General features: G+C 44.2%; 1 protein-coding gene across 1 annotated transcript in view; it reads left to right on the top strand.

Annotated features, from left to right (window-relative positions):
• The window catches only part of CALCR (calcitonin receptor), a 493,707-nt gene that overhangs the window by 163,501 nt on the left and 311,502 nt on the right, over window positions 1-18,704 (top strand). The window contains exon 6 of the mRNA XM_029587050.1: window positions 5,152-5,278. Coding sequence (XP_029442910.1) covers window positions 5,152-5,278 — 127 coding nt within the window. The remainder of the gene's footprint in view (window positions 1-5,151; window positions 5,279-18,704) is intronic.

Genomic DNA, 18,704 nt, shown 5'->3' with positions numbered 1-18,704 from the left:
ATATCGTGAGAAGTACATGATTCCAGGTACCAATGACTACAACAAAGCGCCCTGCAGCATCAACGATTTGATCTAAAATATGAAAGTTGACACTTTTGTTAATCAGGATGGCCACCCCCGCTTTCTTCCCTTGGGCAGGTGCCGCAACACACGTGCCCACCCATTCCCTCTTGAGCTTTGCGCTTTCTTGTGCAGAGAGGTGTGTTTCTTGTATACATGCCACATCAGTATGGATGCGTTTAAGATGAGACAATATTTTTTTCCTTTTAATGGGTGTCCCCATACCGTTGACATTCCAAGATACTAGCTTACCCATGATCCAAAAAAACAGAACATGCAACGAGCCGAAGCTCTTGAAGTTTGTCTATACAGTGAAGCTGGTGGGCCCCCAGCCTAGCCCCCCAACCTTTTCCAACAATACCCCCTCCCTCTCCTTTGTGATACCAGCGTCCCTTGATAGTACCCCCTATTAGGCTATAGCTACCATCCCTCAGTGATCGTTCCCTCCCCTCCCCACCCACCCCCATAGCTAATGAAAAACCCCTTCCCCAAATTCCCGTTCCCAGAAGAATATGTTCCCGCCACCTAAGTGGCTTGGAGATCATGTGTAGTGTATGTGAACAGGTACCCCCCCCCCCAAATATCAAAGAAAAAATAATATTAATAGCAGCCCCCCCTCTTTACTGTGCTGGAAGTAATCAACTAGAACACTGAAAAAAACCATCAATAGCAAGTCACTGCCTTGGAGTTCGTATGGCGAAGTTCCCTGGGTCAGAGGTTGCTCTCGGTCGGCCTCGGATGTTCTGCCTACAGTGGTGTCTCGCCATGAAAATCCTCCAATGAAGCCGTCAGTAAGCGCTCCATGGCAGTCCCCAATTATTCCACGGTGCACCCTCCACTGATCCATAGTTCTTCCACGCGGTGCGCCGTGCTTAATCTGCACTCCCTCAAAAGGGACTCAGGATATAATGTGCTTCTGGATACCAGAACTCGAGGCAATGAAGTAATAATAATAATAGTAATCTTAAAAAACACAACAAAAAGGACACTGTCCCAAAAATTCAAATGTGAAGGCAAGGATTATCACAAAGATTCCAAAACTGGAACCAATGGGAACTGCGGCTTCTATGTCATTCAATTAGGTGGATCCGAAACGCAATGATCCAAAGTTCACAGCTAGAGTAACTCAAGGCAACTTGAAAACAGTGAAATGTTGAAAAATTTAACCAACAGTCTCTCCCCCATCCGTCAGAATTTCTGAAGCAGACAGTTACCAAAGTGACAAAGACCACCGTCCATGGGTAGATATCGCAAAAGCGTAGCTCAGCCACAGCTCTGTAGGAATTGGCGCGCTTTGTCCGGGGTTTCAAAAAAGAGAACCTTCTCTTGATGCCAGATTTTTAGTTTGGCAGGGTAAAGTAGGGAGAATTTCATTTGCTTTTTAAATAGCTCTGTGCACACCGGGGAGAAACCTCTGCGGAGCTCAGAAACTCGGTTGGAATAGTCCTGAAATATTCTGATCCTCTCCCCTTTATAATTGATGTCTCGGCGTTTTCGATATGCGAGCCAGATATCTTGTTTATGCCGGAAGTTTAATAGCTTCGCTATAACTAACCTGGGCTTATTTTGCCGGTCCGTTCTTCCCCCTATACGGTGTGCTCTCTCCACGACCAGAGTGTCTTGTAGTGCTGGGAGGCCGAGTTCCTCCGGCAGCCATTTTTCAAGTAGCGCGCACAACTCGTGGTCCGCCACCGTTTCCGGGAAGCCCAGAAATCTAAGGTTTCCCCGCCGATCGCGATTTTCTAAGTCATCTAATTTATTTTCTAATTCTTTGATGGTTTTCTCTTGTGTCAATATTTTGGTAAGATTAGCGTTCACATCTTCTTCCACGACCGCGATCCGGCCCTCAGCCATGTCCAAGCGGGGAGTAACCTCTGCCAGTGCATTACAAACTTCTGTTAATCTCTCCTCAATGCCAGCTAGCTTTTCACTCAGTTTTTCCTCCAATGCAGCGCGGACTGCTTCTTTTATGTCCGCCAGAGAAATCACAGGTGGCTGAGGATCCGCAATCACTTCGGGTCCGGTCGCCATCTTAGGTTCAGCGCCGCGCGGTTTTTCTTTGTCCTTTTTTGTACTCCTGGAGGCCATTCCGGGCGGCGATTTCTGCATGAAACGGACAATGGACATATGTCCTTGCCCTGAGTATCTGGATAAGTAGGTAGAAGGGGTCTGTATGCTCAGATGGTGGTGGGTGGTGGGGTCGGCACCCGGAGCCTAGAGAAACCCGTCTGCTAGGCTCATCACATCACATGATCTCCTTTAATTTCCTTTTATCATTTCTGTTGCCCTTCTCTGTACCTTTTCTATGTTCACTATAATTTTAAAAGCTTGGTACGCGCCAAAATTAGAGGATGCGTGAAGAAGTTGGGCTCGAGCGCCAGCCATATTTTAAAAAGCGCCCAGATATGCACCTAAATGCCACAGTGTGTACTTCTGTTTCCAAAAAAGGGGGCATGACGTGGGCATTTTGGGGCCTGGCTAAGAGATGTGCGCTTAAATACGTGCTCCGGTGCTTGCCAAGGTCCCCTGCTGTATCCCTTACTTCTGCTATGCAGGATGTGTAAGTTATAAAATAAAAGGACTGAGCCATTTTTGAGGGATTTAAAGATTCTGGGATAACTGGGGGAGTGTAGGCTATCAAACCAGGGGGTTTGGAGGACCTAGCTCATAACTGGGTGAACTGGTGAACAGACTGGTAAACTGGGAATGGCATGGGAATGTGCCCCTTTCAAATCCCCTGACTTTCATGGTAGAAGTGGAATTTGCGTGCCCATGCGTGCACCAAGTTAAAATTGGGTGTCTCTGTGCGAGCAGCCAGGCTATTTTATAACATGTGCACATACATACGCACAAATTATAAAATAGTTGCGTCCTTGAGCACAGGCTGACACACACGCCTAAATATGTGCTCACGCACCAGTTTGAAAGTTACCATCTCTGTCTTTTATGAGATGGGGTGACCAGAACTCCATACAATACCCAAGATTGTTCTATTCCTTTTCAAATAATTCCTAATATTCTGTTTGCCTTTTGGACCGCTGAGCACTCTAAGCCAAAGATTTTAAGATATTGCCCACAAAGACGCCAAGGTCCTTTTCCTGGGTGGTGACTCCTAGCGTGGAACCCGGCATCCTTTACCTGTAGCTGGGATTATTTTTCCCCACGTGCTCTACTTTGTACATGTCCACATTAAATTGCATCTGCCATTCAGAAGCCCAGTCTCCTAGTCTCACAAGGTTTTTCTGTAGTTCCTCATAGTCTGCTATTTGTCTTCTGCAAATTTGAACATAAGAAATTGCCATACTGGGTCAGACCAAGGGTCCATCAAGCCCAGCATCCTGTTTCCAACAGTGGCCAAAACCAGGCCATAAGAACCCGGCAAGTACCCAAACACTAAGTCATCTCATTTGCTATTTCCTTTTCAGATAATTTCTGAATATGACAAACAGCAAAGGTCCCAATACAGATCCATAGGGCATTCTACTAACGACCTTTCTCCATTTGGAAAAATGACCATTTAGTCCCACACTCTGTTTCCTGTCTTTTATCCAGTTTCCAATCCACAATAGGACACTGCCTCCAATCCCATGACCTCCCAGCTTGGGACAGTTTGGGGGATATTCAGCTTTGTCCACAGAGATTTATTCATGTGAATATTGGGCCAGATATTCGTACCTATGCGCGGGCATAGATTTGTGCACGCCGAGCCCTAGGGGAGCCCCGATGGCTTTCCCCATTCCCTCCGAGGCCGCTCCAAAATCAGAACGGCTTCGGAGGGAACTTTCCTTCCGCCCCCCCCCCCCCCACCGTCCCCTCCCTTCCCCTATCTAACCCGCCCCCCAGCCCTACCTAAATACCCCCCTACCTTTATTTTTTTATTTACACCTGCCTCTGGGCAGGCATAGGTTGCGCACACCGGCCGAGTGCCAGCGCACAATCCCCGGGCCCAGCAGCAGTGGAGAGGCCTCTGGCCATGCCCATGCCCTGCCCCCGGACTGCGCCGCCCCACCCACATCCCGCCCATTTTTTCAAGCCCCTGGACTTACACGCATCCCGGGGCTTGCGCGCGTTGCTGGGCCTATGCAGCGTAACCCTTTTAAAATCCACCCCATTATACATTCTTCTGTATTTTGCAGAATAGAGCCCTGTAAAAAGATATTTAAATGAAATTAAAACAGTGGGTGAAAGAAAGTTATGTGACATATCATATTCAACATTTAGTTTACTCTTGTCACTATGCAAAGTACTATTAATTTTCAATAAAATGATAATTTCATTTTAAAGTATTGTAATATTTTCAATTTTTCAAGTAGCCAAGCTACAAATCCTAAAGTTTCTTATGAGAAAAATGGCACAAAATTTGTGACACATACTAATTTCTGATTTCACTGTATTGGTAATAATGGCTCAAATAGTATCACATGCTACCTAGACCGATTATATTTATTTATTTATTTTTGAAAAATGTATACTCCATTGATCTACATATCTCAACGAATTACAAAATGTTATACGTAATAATGTCATTAAAAAAATTTGATAACACACATAAAACCAACCAAAAGTAAAACCAAAACAATATTTCAGTCATAGAAATAATAAATAATCAGAGCAGTTTGTAGTTCCCAACTAGATATTGATGTACGTACACCTGCATGAGAGCAACTGCTTAGAGAATCAGCTCAATGACTCAGTGGGGGTGCTGTATGCTGCTCTTTTTTCCAGGCTGACTGGACCTAAGAGCTCAGCCTTCATGAGGATCTGTGTCAGCTATATTCCAGAAGATGCCATGGTTATGGCCCCCAAACAAGGGCCATCGCTGCAATAGGAGAATAGTTCTGAATTAAGACTTATGAGACCATAATTATCTGATCTCCCTACCTCCATCCCCCTCTCCCAACAACTTAACAGCCACCTTGTTTATTTAAGGAGCAAGGATACTCAGCATGTGAACTATAATAGGACTCCTTAGTGAAAGATAACTGTTTTATTTTTTAATTAATATCAAAAGCTCTGAAAACTAATCATTTTCAATCTTAAAAAGCATTATAAAGATAAAATTAATTTAATAACTTGTATTCCATATTTCAGGAGCCTCAGCTGTCAGAGGATAACACTACATAAGAATCTGTTTTTTTCTTATGTGCTGAACTCTGTGTTTACAATTATCCACCTCATTGCAGTGGTGCCTAATTCAGATCTGGTAAAAAGGAGTCCTGTAAGTATTGGGATTTTTCTACTTTAAATAAAAAAATATATATAAAATGTGGGACTTTCTAATAAAGATTCTAAGCTGTAAAATGTTCATTTTAGTAGTCCATTTAAGTCCGTATTTACAGAATGAGAAAAAAAGAGGTAGCAAATCAAACCCCTTTATGCACAATTCATTCAAAAAGCATATCTCTAAAAAAAACTTGATAGTTATGTTTCTCTGCATATCCAGTGACTATGTTTTAAATTTTAGTTATTTATAATGAATAGGGGCCTAGTCGGAAAGTTGATGCTAAAAAAAAGGTATTAGCATGTTAGTTGGTAAAATTGTTCATGTATGTTAAAACCCACAATGTGTTATATAGTAAATTTTACTAACAGCATACTAGAAATTTGCTTCAATAGTGTGGTTTTGATATTGACATGGACATTGACAGAAAAATATGTCATGTCCACACTGCTGTGAAGTCTCCTGTGCGTACCGGCCCAAACTGAAAAGGCAGGTTAGCATGCAGGATCCCCTACCTCCACCTTGAACAAAAGCACGCGGCTAGTGAGCCACTGATCCCACCATCACCATCATCACCACTACCACTAGCAGAAGTGCACGGCCAGTGATTACCCCCCTCTTCCCCACCCCCAAGCAGAAGCACGAGTCCAGTAACTGCCACCTCCCAGTCCTAATCACAACTGGGAGGCTGGGTATCCCTCCTGTCCCAGTCCCAAAGCAGAACTTTAAAACCCTTGAGGCTCCCATATTCCCCCATGCTGCTTCTTCTCCCCAGAAGATTACCTTCCTGCCTTCTCTCACCTGGAAGGTTTCCCCCTTCTCCTACCTCATCAGAGGTGGGGCTTGAAAAGTTTATGGCAAATTACCTCAAGAGGTCCGTTGGTGCCATTTTTAAAAGCATTGGTGGTGGGACAGGAGGACAGCTCTGTCCAGCCCTGGTCTCTTCAGGCCCTATCTCTGATGAAGGAGGTGAAGAGGGGGGGGAACCTCCCAGGGAAGGGAATGGGCACAGGGGGGATGTGAAGCCTCAGGGTCCCTGTGGAGAAAAAGAGGATCACTGGCCTCACACAACTGCTCAGGAGAAGCATGGGATGGATTCGTCTTTGGTGGCCTCTTGTATTTGCTGTTGGACTGGGGGGGGGGGGGGGGGGAGAAACTTCTATGCAAACCAGCCCATTGTGAAAGGGTTAGTTATAATGGGGGATTGAGGACTGTTTGCATGTTAAAAATGTATCACCTGTTTTGAGGTAGATATTAAATTTGTAATCTTTACGGAGCTCACCAAAATTAACAGGTGTTTCTCATGGGCTCAACCTTATTAATGCTTTAAGGAATCTTCTTAACATGCACATTAAGGCCTTACTCCATCACACTCTGATTTTAAAGTACAAAAGTAGGCTGTAAGGTGAATATTTAAGCCAATTACATAGGTCCCTTAAGCCTGGATTCACCATTCTATCAAGGATGGTGAATCCAGCAAAAATAGGGGGCAGGCCTGCAAAAGTCAGCACACCACTGCTGGCTTTTGCACCCAATAGCACCACTGTGAAAGGTGGACTCTCTACCTGGGTAACATCAAGCTAAGTTGAGAGAACATTGCACAAATCTCATCTTTGTGTGAGTTTCCTCACTCCGAAGGTCATCATATCTTCACAAGAGAGCACTGTTCTGTTCGTACATCTCACTTTGAATGTCAAAGTGTCCCCTAACCCCTACACTAATACCTAAACTTCACCTCGAGTAATTAGGTGGGCCTCATACAGAGGTATAAATACTTACCTAGAATAATGTATTATGGCTAGGCTCTCTCTCTCTCTCTCCCCCCCCCCCCCTCCCCATAGGCTGGCTTTCCAGCAGCTTAAAATGGTCCCCCCAGTGATACAATGGGCTAGATTTTAAAAGCCCTGCGCAGGGTACTCATGCGCCGGCGGCCTATTTTGCATAGGCCGCCGGCGCGCGCAAAGCCCCGGGACGCACGTAAGTCCCGGGGCTTCGTAAAAGGGGCGGGAGGGGCGTGTCCGGGGATCAGGGGGCGGTCCAGGGCAGGTCCGGGGGCGTGGCGATGGTTCAGGGGCAGGCCAGGAGTGCAGTCCCGAGACCCCCCCAGCACTGCGGCCTGTGTCGGGGAATGCGAGGCGGCACGCGCAAGTTACGCCTGCTTCAAGCAGGCGTAACTTGCCCAACAAAGGTAGGGGGGGGGATTTAGGTAGGGCCGGGGGGTGGGTTAGGGAGGGGAAGGGAGGGGAAGGTGGGGGGACGCGGAAGAAAAGTTCCCTCCGAGGCCGTTCCGATTTCGGAGCGGCCTCGGAAGGAACGGAGGCAGGCTGCGCGGCTCGGCGCAAGCAGGCTGCCGATTTTGCACAGCCTTGCGCGCGCCGACCCCGGATTTTATAAGATACGTGCGGCTACGCGCGTATCTTATAAAATGCGGCGTACTTTTTAAAGATCTACCTCAGCTCTGGCACTTATCACAGTTTGTGCTAATACCTATGCAAACTGCTAAGATAATTCACTTTGTGATAAACTGCCTATTACCATGAAATACAACCCTTTTCCTATATCATGCAATATTTAGTGCATTTTGATAAATCCAGGCCCAAGTTATTTGAAACTGATTTATTACTTTCTAAAATGACGAAGAACAGTCTTCTTTGCTGTTCAAAACTGGTCAGCTTCAAAAACATTTGATTGGAATGTTCTCTGTAAAATGGCCAGAACCTATTATAGCATCGACTATCATACTGATGTTGACAGTGAAATAGCTGAGAAACAAAACACATTTTCAATTAGTGTTACCTGTGCTGTCATATATAAATTATTTATATATAGCTCAAAAATCCCTATTTTTTTTTAATATTGCTTCCGTATGACTTTTGAAAAAGTATGAATTCTTTCTTGACCAAACAGCAGACTTTTTAAAGTTTGCAACATAATATTGTGTATTTCCTCTCTAAACTTTTTTTTTTTGCTTATAACAAAAGTATGCATTATGAAAATTACTATTATGCAAGTAAAATGTTCAAAATTGTTCTGGAAATCTGTAGGTAGCACCTTGTAAAGCAATGGGGTTTTCTATTGGATGATGTTGCTTTTGCTGGATTGGTGTACTCATGCACTCTGAAAAAGGTCAGCTTTGAGCTAATGTGTTTAGGTTTAGAGTTTCTTATGGTCATTTGAGGATTGCTCACAAACATCTGGAACTTTATAGTAGTCTGCACTGTTTATATGTTATCATAGCTGCGAAGAGTAGTGGAAAAAAACCAACAGATAAATAAATATTTTAAGTGTATTCTCAAAGACAGGAAAAATGACTCAGTTACTGTTATTATAAACAAGTCATTAGCCTTTCAAATTATTCTCTTTATGTCTTCATCTTTTGTGATAAGCAAATGAAAATAAACACTTTTTTTCTAATTTGCATAGTGAATGACTAATACTGCAATAAAGTTGGACTAATGATATTTAAAAGTTTAGCCCTATTTCAGATTATCTCCTTTATTTCATGCCATAAATAAATTAAAATAGATTTAATCATTAACTCTTTAGTTCCTGGAGTTAGCATTTTCAAGCTTGCACAAAGCAATAACAGAAGGAAATAAAAATGTAATTAAACAAAAGCACTTTGGGGGTAATTTTTGTAACAGCTTGCATAGATTTTAAGGCAATTATCCGCATGCTTTACACCAGTTTTCAAAGGAAAAATACACACATGCCAAACTTGCCTGCACAAAATTACACTTGCTAATTTTTATGCTGAGTTTTTTCAAGGAATATTACGTGCATACTTTTACAAATGCAAAACCCTCCCCAACCCTCAACCCCTGCAAACACCTCAGGTCCCTGTGGAAAAACTTATGCACATATATGTCAAATGCCCCAGCTGTAGGGCAGGCAATTTTGTAAAAGGCCATTTCCATCCATGGGCAAAGTATTGTCATACCCATGAAATCCTGGTTTTATGTGTATAATTGGCCTTTGAAAATCAACTGGGAGCCTATGTGCACAAAAAGTAGGCGTAAAAGCCATTTTTAATGTGTATTTTGCACATGGCCCCTAAAGGCATTCCTGGAGGCAGAGTTGGGATAGGGAAAAGATTTCTTTGCCTGTTTTTGATTTTCTAAAGTAAATCTACAGGCACAAAGCTACACCTGCTGAGAAGTGTAACTTTGTGCCTGTACGTCCATGCGTGCACTCAATGAACCCATACATTTTCAAAGAGGATTTTTGCCAGGTCTGCTTTGAAAAACAGTATGTGGGGTAGTTATAAAATTATTCTTTTGTGTGGCAATGCATTAAAATGTTCTGAAATCAGATATTAAATCTTTTATTTCTGGGAAAAGAGCAGTATAGAGTTATGTTATGTAATATTAAATCACAGAAACCATTCAATAGTTGCAAGGATGCCGTATGGATTAGCTGCCAATGCAATGCTTTTCTGTTTCATTCTGTAAAACTGGGCCCGTTCAGCAGACAAGGTTGATAGGGTTTGCAGTGCCACGCTCCTCCTGCTACCCAGGAGAAAGAACTGGGGACAGAGAATGATGGGGAGGAGGGCTGGAAGGATAGGAAATAAAGAGGAAGGGGAGAAGAAAAGGAGGAAGAGATAGGAATGGAATTAGTGGAGTGGAAAGAGGGAAAGGGAGAAAGTGGACTCAGAATTGAAGGAAGAGAGGGAAAATGGGGCCAGGGAGAGATGACCAAGAATTAAGGGTGGGGGCATAGAAAAGGGGTAGGAGGGAAAGACGAGATCCGGTAAGTGGGTGAAGAATAGGTCCTTATTTGATTTTGTGTTTGTTACCTTGTTTATGCTGTTATATATTTTATATTGCAATGTTATGTTTCTTTTGTTATAACTATTCATATTGTTTCATGTTATATTGTATACTTTCTGGAATTCTTTAAAATAGGGGACATAAATTTTAGAAAATAAACAAATCAGCAGTGTATCTGTGATCAAAGACTTTTTCTTCCTTTAATTTTTAATGCTTGTTGATATATTAACAAGGGCAGAGAAACTTACTAATTGTGAATGAATAGTAAACATATGCAGTTACATAAAACAGTTCAGCTGAGCTCTTTTCCTGATGTGAAACCAGTTGGTTCTGCTTTTAGTTGTTCTGCATTCATTCACACCTTTAGCCAGCAACTTAATCAAATGTGTGGATATCCTATTCTTGGTATTTTCAACGAGTCTGGAAAATGTGAGCTCCCAAGCTATCTTATATTCACAACTATGAATTAAGCAGCCAAAATAAAATACAGTAGCTGTCAAGTAAAAGGTCTGATACGATAGACTGTAACAAATATGTATGTATTGTTTGCAAAAATCCATGAATAATTTATACCTAACTCTGGGTTATTTTTTCTCTTATTAAAGTAACTCTGATTTAGTTTTACACTGAATATGAAAAAAGGGAGACAATACTATAGTGGAAGACTGAGTACTGTAGAGAGTGCAATTTGTCTGCTTATGGCACTGTGAAAATAGTTTTATAACTCACTTTGTATTTGTTTATGTAACCCTTTGCTGGGGGTTTGCTGTTTCCCTTAGGGCCATAAAAGTATTTTTTATTCGGGGCTACTTTATCCATCCTATCCCTTCTCTCTGAAGAGCCCAGGGAGGGAGTTCTTAGCCCAGGTGATGGAGTGTTTCTCCATAAGTGTGTGCATCTCACTAGTACAGAATTTTCCTCAGGGACAGACAGGTTGGACACAGACTGGGTGCTCAAATAAAATTTACTGATTAGCTCCAAAATGTCTATCATACTCCAGCATAATTCCCATAACTGAAACTGTATATTTAACTATTTACATAGTCTCTCTGAGGATTAGCTTGTATCCTTCTCTCCAAGGCCCAAGGGGGAACTTGCCACTTTTACTCATCAGTGTACAAGCTCCAAATTGTTTGGGGAATCCTATTGGAGAACCCCGAAGCACGAAAAGATCCTACCCAAGTCCAAAGTTGTGTCACTTGCCCACAGCCTGAGTTCCGGTCCCTTTGGAGTGGAGATCTGGTCGGGAGTCTCCAGATCTTGATGTTTCAAATTCTGTACTCTCTTTCCATGCTGTGTGACTTCTCAGGGGGAGAAGTCTAATGTTTCCAGTTCAGAACAAAATTCTCACTCTCCTGATTCTAAGTTGTGAGGAGGGGTAGAAAAAAAAACCCTCCACCTGAACCAAAAAGGGAAAAATCCAAATGCTTCTAGATCCAAAGCTCCCTCGCTGGGTAGTGCTGTCACTGCTTTGCTTCCTTTAGGAAGAAGAGGGGTGGCTCATAGGTCTCTGCCTCCTACCCTCAGGATTGGGGCTTGTCCCTCTCCCAAAGCACAGTGTTCCCAGAATGAAAAAATTAAGCCAAAATCTGATGAAAAGTCTCCAGAAATATTTCTCTTCTAAAAGTGAGGCAGACCCTCTCACAGGGAATGTACTAATGAGGAATCTCCTCTGAACGCAGGAAAAATACCAAGTTGGGTTAGTAGGCCCAAACTCAGTAGAATGAATGGAAAAATTGCTCCTAAGTCTTCCAGAGCCAAACCAAAATGATCTTGCTCACTGTACTTTATGCCATTCATAGTCAGCTCATTGGAGAGACTGAAAAGGAAAGGAAAATCCCACTAAGCTGCTATTAGTCCTGATGGTAAGGGACCTAGGGCAATCTAGTGACTAACCAAAGGGTTGGCCACATTTATATTGTGTTACTTTTTCCTCCCTAACAAACCACGTGTTTTTTAATTGCTTATTCTGAGATGATTTTCACATTTTCCACATGGGCAAGAGCAACAAAGATCACAGGAGATTTGCCAACCCAAGCAGCAAGACACCTTGTTCCCAGTTAAAAAGCCTTGCTAATTATCTTAACCTATAGATATCTGATTATAGTGTGCCTCATCATTTGCACTCCTTTCCGAGTCATACAAACATGACTTTTGCAATTCTTAGCTCCTACAATGATCAATGTTAGGCATAATGAGGGTTTGAAAAATTATTTCAAGACTTACAATCTAGGGACAAAAAGCATTTCCCATGAACTCTCGCCATCGTCTCCCTCTCATAATTTGTTTTGAATGGGCAGGTGGCAGGAATATATGGTGAGTGAATTTCTTCCCTGGCAAATGTACACCATGACCTCACCCCCATACAGCCCTCTTTCTCCTCCTCCACTCTACCTCAACAAGATGCAGTCATCTCTTTCTCTACACCCCTCGTTCTCCTTTCACTGCCCTCCTTACACCTTCACTATCCCCATTCCCTCACTCTCCTCTTCTCTCCCATCCTTCACTCTTTCTCCTCTTCTCCCTTGCACCTCTCACACTTTCAACTCTTCTCCCTCATGTTCCTCTTCTTGCTCCCCTCCTTGTCTCAATTCCTTAGTCTCTCTCTTTCTACTCCCTTCTTCCTACAGCCCTTTATGTATCTTCCCAGACCCCAATCAGGGTAAAAGATCCAGTCTCCTCCTCCAAGGCTTCAAACAGGGCCAAACATAAGAACATAAGAAATTGCCACATTAGGTCAGACTAAGGATCCATCAAGCCCAGCATCCTGTTTCCAACAGTGGCCAATCCAGGCTACAAGTGCCTGGCAAGTATCCAAACACTAAGAAGATCCCATGCTACTGATGCCAGTAATAGCAGTGGTTATTCCCTAAGTCAACTTGATTAATAGCAGTTAATGGACTTCTCCTCCAAGAACTTATCCAAACCTTTTTTAAACCCAGTTACAATAACTGTACTAACCACATCCTCTGGCAACAAATTCCAGAGTTTAATTGTGCGTTGAGTGAAAAAGAATTTTCTCTGATTTATTTTAAATGTGCTACTTGATAACTTCATGGAGTGCCCCTTAGTCCTTCTATTATCCAAAAGAGTAAATAACCAATTCATATTTACCCATTCTAGACCTCTCATGATTTTAAAGATCTCTATCATATCCCCCCTCAGCCATCTCTTCTCCAAGCTGAACAGCCCTAAACCTTTTAGCCTTTCCTCATAGGGGAGCTCTCCATCCCCTTTACCATTTGGTCACCCTTCTCTGTACCTTCTCCATCGCAACAATATCTTTTTTGAGATGTGGCAACCAGAATTGTACACGGTACTCAAGGTGCGGTCTCACCATGGAGCAATACAGATGCATTATCACCAACCTTTCTTAATAATTCCCAACATTCTGTTTGCTTTTTTTTGACTGCCACAGCACACTGAGCCGACGATTTCAATGTATTATCCACTATGACGCCTAGATCTTTTTTCTGGGTGGTAGCACCTAATATAGCCTTCTACTCCTGGGTCTCAGGAGCTGCTAATTCACCTCCACTGCCTCACTTGCTGACAAATTCCACTTTGCACAGTCAGTGGGCACATGGATTTTCTAACCATGGGGTCCCATTTATAACTGTGTGTTATAAATGGGACCCCTTAGTCCCCCATAATTTCATGGCCATGGGAAGGGCCGCAAATCCAGCCCTCCCCTCAGAATTGCTTTTTCTCCATGGATTTGCTAAGGTACTGTGGGAAACCAGGGACTAGATCACAAAAATGTAACCACTACCGCCGCAACATATCCACTCCAACCCGCACCACCACCACCACCACCTTACTCATGTGCACAGATACCAGGTTTCTTGATGCAGAGGTTTAACAGCAACAACGAGCCGTGGTGCCCTGGACTGCTTCCTCTCCCTGTGCAGCCTGGGGCTAGAGAGTCATGCTTTAAACAATGTCAAACTATGTCAGCTCCCATGGTTCAAAATGTGACGTTCTAGCCCAGGGCTATATAAGAAGAGGAAGCGCCCCGAGGCGCCTTGTTCCTACTGCTATATTCTGCATGAAGGAAACTGGGATTAGGGTCCATGAATGAGGAGGGTGAGACGGGTTGTGTTGGTGCTATTAAGGTATCAGAGGGGACCTGGGGATGAAAGTTATGTAGATATTGCCTTTCCCTGAAAATCATCCTCAGGAGGTAGAGAGTGGAGAACGTCTTCCTGCACTCCAACAGCAATATTAAAATGCTATCTGAGATGTTACTGAGCTCTCCAGCACCTATGCCACTTCAGTCACCTCCTTCCTCTGACCACCAACACCCCACAAGCAGCTGAACAGTCCCTCAGCACTTCCTAGAAAACACTGGCACTGCTGAAACCAATGTGGGCCTACAGGATTCAGGAGTATGTGTTCATTAAGCCCTATCCATGTGAGCTCTGCTGTCAGACATGCAATATCTATGTCCATCTATGGTATTCAGAGGTGGGAAGGGACAGTGGGCTCATATGGGGTTCAGAAGTGGTGTGGAATGTGTGTCTATGTGAGAGGTGCAGGTGGTGGGGGGTTGTGGAAGGGGGAGACAGGAGGGGTCTCTGTGGAGAATATTTGTGAGAGGAAGGGAGGGGACAGTCAGGGGGTGTGGAATAAGGAAGGGGTTTAGAGGTGGTGTGGAGACTCTGAGTGAGGTTGAGTGATGGGTTTGGGACATATAAGAGTGAGCAAGAAAAGGAAACTTTTGGAGGAGATGGAGAGCAAGGTTTCATCCTTGCTCTCTCTTCTGATCCCCTCTTTCTCCTTCCCTGCCCATGATGCACTTTTCTTATCTCTCTGCCCTTCTGCCTATGATTAAATGAATAGCTATACAAAAAATGGTGCCCTCCGCTCAGAAGATGCCAGAGAGACATCACTTAGGTGCCTCCTCCAAGTATAAGATGTCATTTGAAGAAGATGTAGAAGGAAGAGGAGGTTTGGAGGCCTGGTCCCCAGCCTTCAGGCATGGATCTAGGCCAAGGCCCCAGCAACAGAATCTGGCATCTGGGCCAGGTGCTGGTGAAGAGCCTGGGACAATATCATGACCCCAGCGATGGGACCCAGCCTCTGGGCCAGTCCCCAGTGTTGGGCCTGGTTGTATGCCTCAGCTTTGACCTCGACATCAGGACCCGGCCTCCACATTGGGCTCTGATGTTGGTCCTGATTCTAGGCCGAGGACTCAGCGATGGAACCTGATCTCCAGGCCAGGCCTGGCATTGATTCTGGACCTGGAACTAGGCCTCTTTCTTGGCATCAGGACCCAGCCTTTGGGCTGATCCCTAGTGTTGGGCTGGGCTTAAGGTGAGGCCCTGGCCATAGTACTCAATCTCTGGTCCAGGCCCCATCATCGGGCCGTAGCCTGGGACCTAGACCGAGGCTTTGGTATCAGGACCTGGCCTGCAGGCTGGGCCTAGGACGGAGCTTTGGGACTAGGCCAAGACCCTAGTGATGAAACTCGGCTTCCAGGCTGGGCATCAGTGCTGGGTCTGGGCCTGGGCCTAGACTGAGGCCCTGGTGATGGGGTCCAGACTTTAGACCTGGTCCCAGCACTTAGCCCTGGGCCTAGGCTGAGCCCACGGCATCGGAATATGCCATCTGAGCCAGGGCATTGGCGATGCCCTTGCAACAGGTCCCAGCCCTGGGATAGGTCCCGGTATCAGTCTGGGCTTGGGTCTAAGCTGTTGGACCAATCTTCTGGGCTTGACCCCTCATTGGACCTAGGCTTTGGGCCAGCCACATTGTCAGGACCTGCCATAGTCAAAGTAAGTAGGGGCCAGTGGAGTTTCCTGGACCCAGCAATTTTCTGGGAGTGAACGAGGATTTTTTCAAAATGAAACAATAAAATACCAACAAAATATCTTTAGTTTCCCATTTGAATGTTTAGTGCTAGAGCCATGGATTAATTACTGTCCCCCTTCCAGCCATTAATTCAATTTTGATCATATTATGATCACTATTGCGAAGCTACCCCACCACCGTTACTTCTCTCACCAAATCCTGCACTCCAATGAGAATTAGATCTAAAATCACTCCCTCTCTGACTGGTTTCTGAACCAGTTTGCTCCATAAAAACTGTCATTTATTCCATCCAAGAACTTTAACCTCTCTAGCATGTCCTGATGTTTCACTGACCCAGTCAATACTGGGGTTATTATAATCTCCTATTACTTACTGCACTATCAATTTGGTTAGCTTTCCTAATTTTCTTAGCATTTCACTGTCCGTCTCACCATTTTGGCCAGTTGGATGGTAGTATACTCCTATCACTATACTCTTCCCCAACACATAAGGGATTTCTACCCATAAGATTTGATTGTGCATTTAGTCTCATGCAGGATCTTTATGCTGTTGGACTCTAAGCCATCCGGACATAAAGTGCCACCCTGCCACCAAGATGTTCCTCTCTGTCATTGCAATATAATTTGTACCCTGGTATAGCATTATGCTATTAGTTATCCTCTTTCCACCATGTCTCTGAAATGCCAATTAAGTCTATGTCATCATCCACTGCTATATACTCTAATTCTCCCATCTTACTTCTTAAACTTCTAGCATTAGCAAACAAACATTTCAAGTGAGTTTTTTGTTTCCTTTAACATTCTGCTTTTCAGTTAACAGGGATAATTTAGAATCTTTTAGTTCAGGTGATTTTTTAATTATAGGCATTTGGGACTACCTTTCTTATAATTGGAACCTCTCTGTGGAGATGTTCTAACTCTAATGCTTCATTAGTATCATTCGTAGATACCTCCTTCTCAACCATGCGCTGCTGAGCAAACGTCGGCTTTCCCTTTGATTTACTTTAAAAGCTGCTCTAGCTCCTTTTTAAGATTACATCAGCAGCCTGATTCCATCCTGGTTAAGGTGGAGACCATCCTTTCAGAAAAGAGTCCCCCTTCTCCAAAAGGTTCCCCAGTTCCTTACAAAACTGAATCCCTCTTCCTTGTACCATTATCTTATCCATACATTGAGACTCTAGAGCTCTGCCTGCCTCTAGGACCTGTGCGTGGAACAGGGAGCATTTTTGAGAATGTTACTTTGGAGGTTCTGAATTTCAGCTTTCTACCTAAGAGCCTAAATTTGGCTTCCAGTACCTCCCTTCCACATTTTCCTATCTCCTTGCTGCCTACATGTACCACGAGAGCTGGCTCCTCCCCAGCACTGTCTAAAATCCTATCTAGGTGTCACCTGAGGTCTGCCACCTTTGCACCAGGCGATCCTCATGCCCACCAGCCACCAATCGAATCACTAACAAACAGGCCGATTCAGTAAAATGTGCGGGAGAGCCAGTGTTCCAAGGTGAGCACCCGCTCTCCCGATGTGTGCCCAGGCCACTTTCCTGGGCGCGCGATTCTCTATGCAAATTAGGACCCGCACTAATAAGGAGGCGCTAGGGACACTAGCGCGTCCCTAGAGCCTCCTTATTGACAGAAGCGGCGGCTGTCAGTGGGTTTGACAGCCGATGCTTAATTTTACCGGCGTCGGTTGTCGAATCCGCTGACAGCCATGGGTTCGGAAAACGGACGCCGGTAAAATTGATCATCCATCTGCCAACCCGCAGGCCGTGGGCAGATTTTTTGTTTTTTAAGATTTTTAATTTTTTTTTTTTTTTTTGGGGCCTCCGACTTAATATCACGATCATATTAAGTCAGAGGGTGTATAGAAAAGCAGTTTTTACTGCTTTTCTGTACACTTGCCCAGTGCTGGCCAAAATTAACTCCTGCCTTTAGCAGGAGTTAATTTCTGAGAGTAAAATGTGCGGCTTGGCAGCACATTTTACTTTCTGTATTGAGCATGACTAACTAATAGGCTCATCAACATGCATTTGCATTTTGAGGGTGCTATTAGTTTTGAGGGGGTTGGACATGCGTTTTCCATGCGCTATTACTCCTTACTATATAAGGGGAATAATAGCGCGTCAAAAACTGAATCATACTGTATGACGGCTGATCTAACCCTTCCCTTCTGGGCAGTAGCCCTAGGAGACACATCCACAGTGTGAGAGGACAATATACCCCCTGGAGAGCAGGTTATTGCTACAGGATCATTTCCTGATGCACTAGGTTGATGCTCTCTGATCTTAAGGCCTTCCTCCTCCAAGGCAGCACCAGGGCTGCCAGACTGGAAATGGGGCTTGGCTGGTATGTCACTGAAGGTCTCATCTATACAACTCTCTGTCTGCCTCAGCTCCTCCAGGTCTGCCACTCTAGCCTCCGGAGATCGGACTCATTCTCTTGAGAGACAGGAGCTCTTTGCATCAGATGCACATGTACAACTTCTCACCAGCGGGTAAAAAATCATACATGTGACACTTGATGCAAAAGACTGGGAGGCCCCCCTCTTGCTGCTGGACTGCTGCCTTCATCTTAAATTTTTCAATTCCTAGTTAAATTTTAGGTTGCTATGGGAGAAAGAATGCGTACAATTAGGGTCCTTTAAATGTATTAGTGTATTCACTATATATCTGGTAGTGACCTACAAGGGAATGATTAAACTCTTAATAAGGTGTGGGGAATTTCTGAATTTAAGTTAAAAGGCTGATTACAATTTTTTTTAAGTGTGAAAGTGTCACCTGCCTAAAAATTAAAGGATGAGCTAGGGCTGGGTGGGAGGGTTGGGAAATTCAAACACACAAA

Source organism: Rhinatrema bivittatum, chromosome 2 (assembly GCF_901001135.1).
Source record: "Rhinatrema bivittatum chromosome 2, aRhiBiv1.1, whole genome shotgun sequence".
Classification (NCBI taxonomy): domain Eukaryota; kingdom Metazoa; phylum Chordata; class Amphibia; order Gymnophiona; family Rhinatrematidae; genus Rhinatrema; species Rhinatrema bivittatum.
The sequence above is the reverse complement of the archived record's forward strand: the minus strand, read 5'-3'. Positions and strand labels throughout refer to the sequence as shown.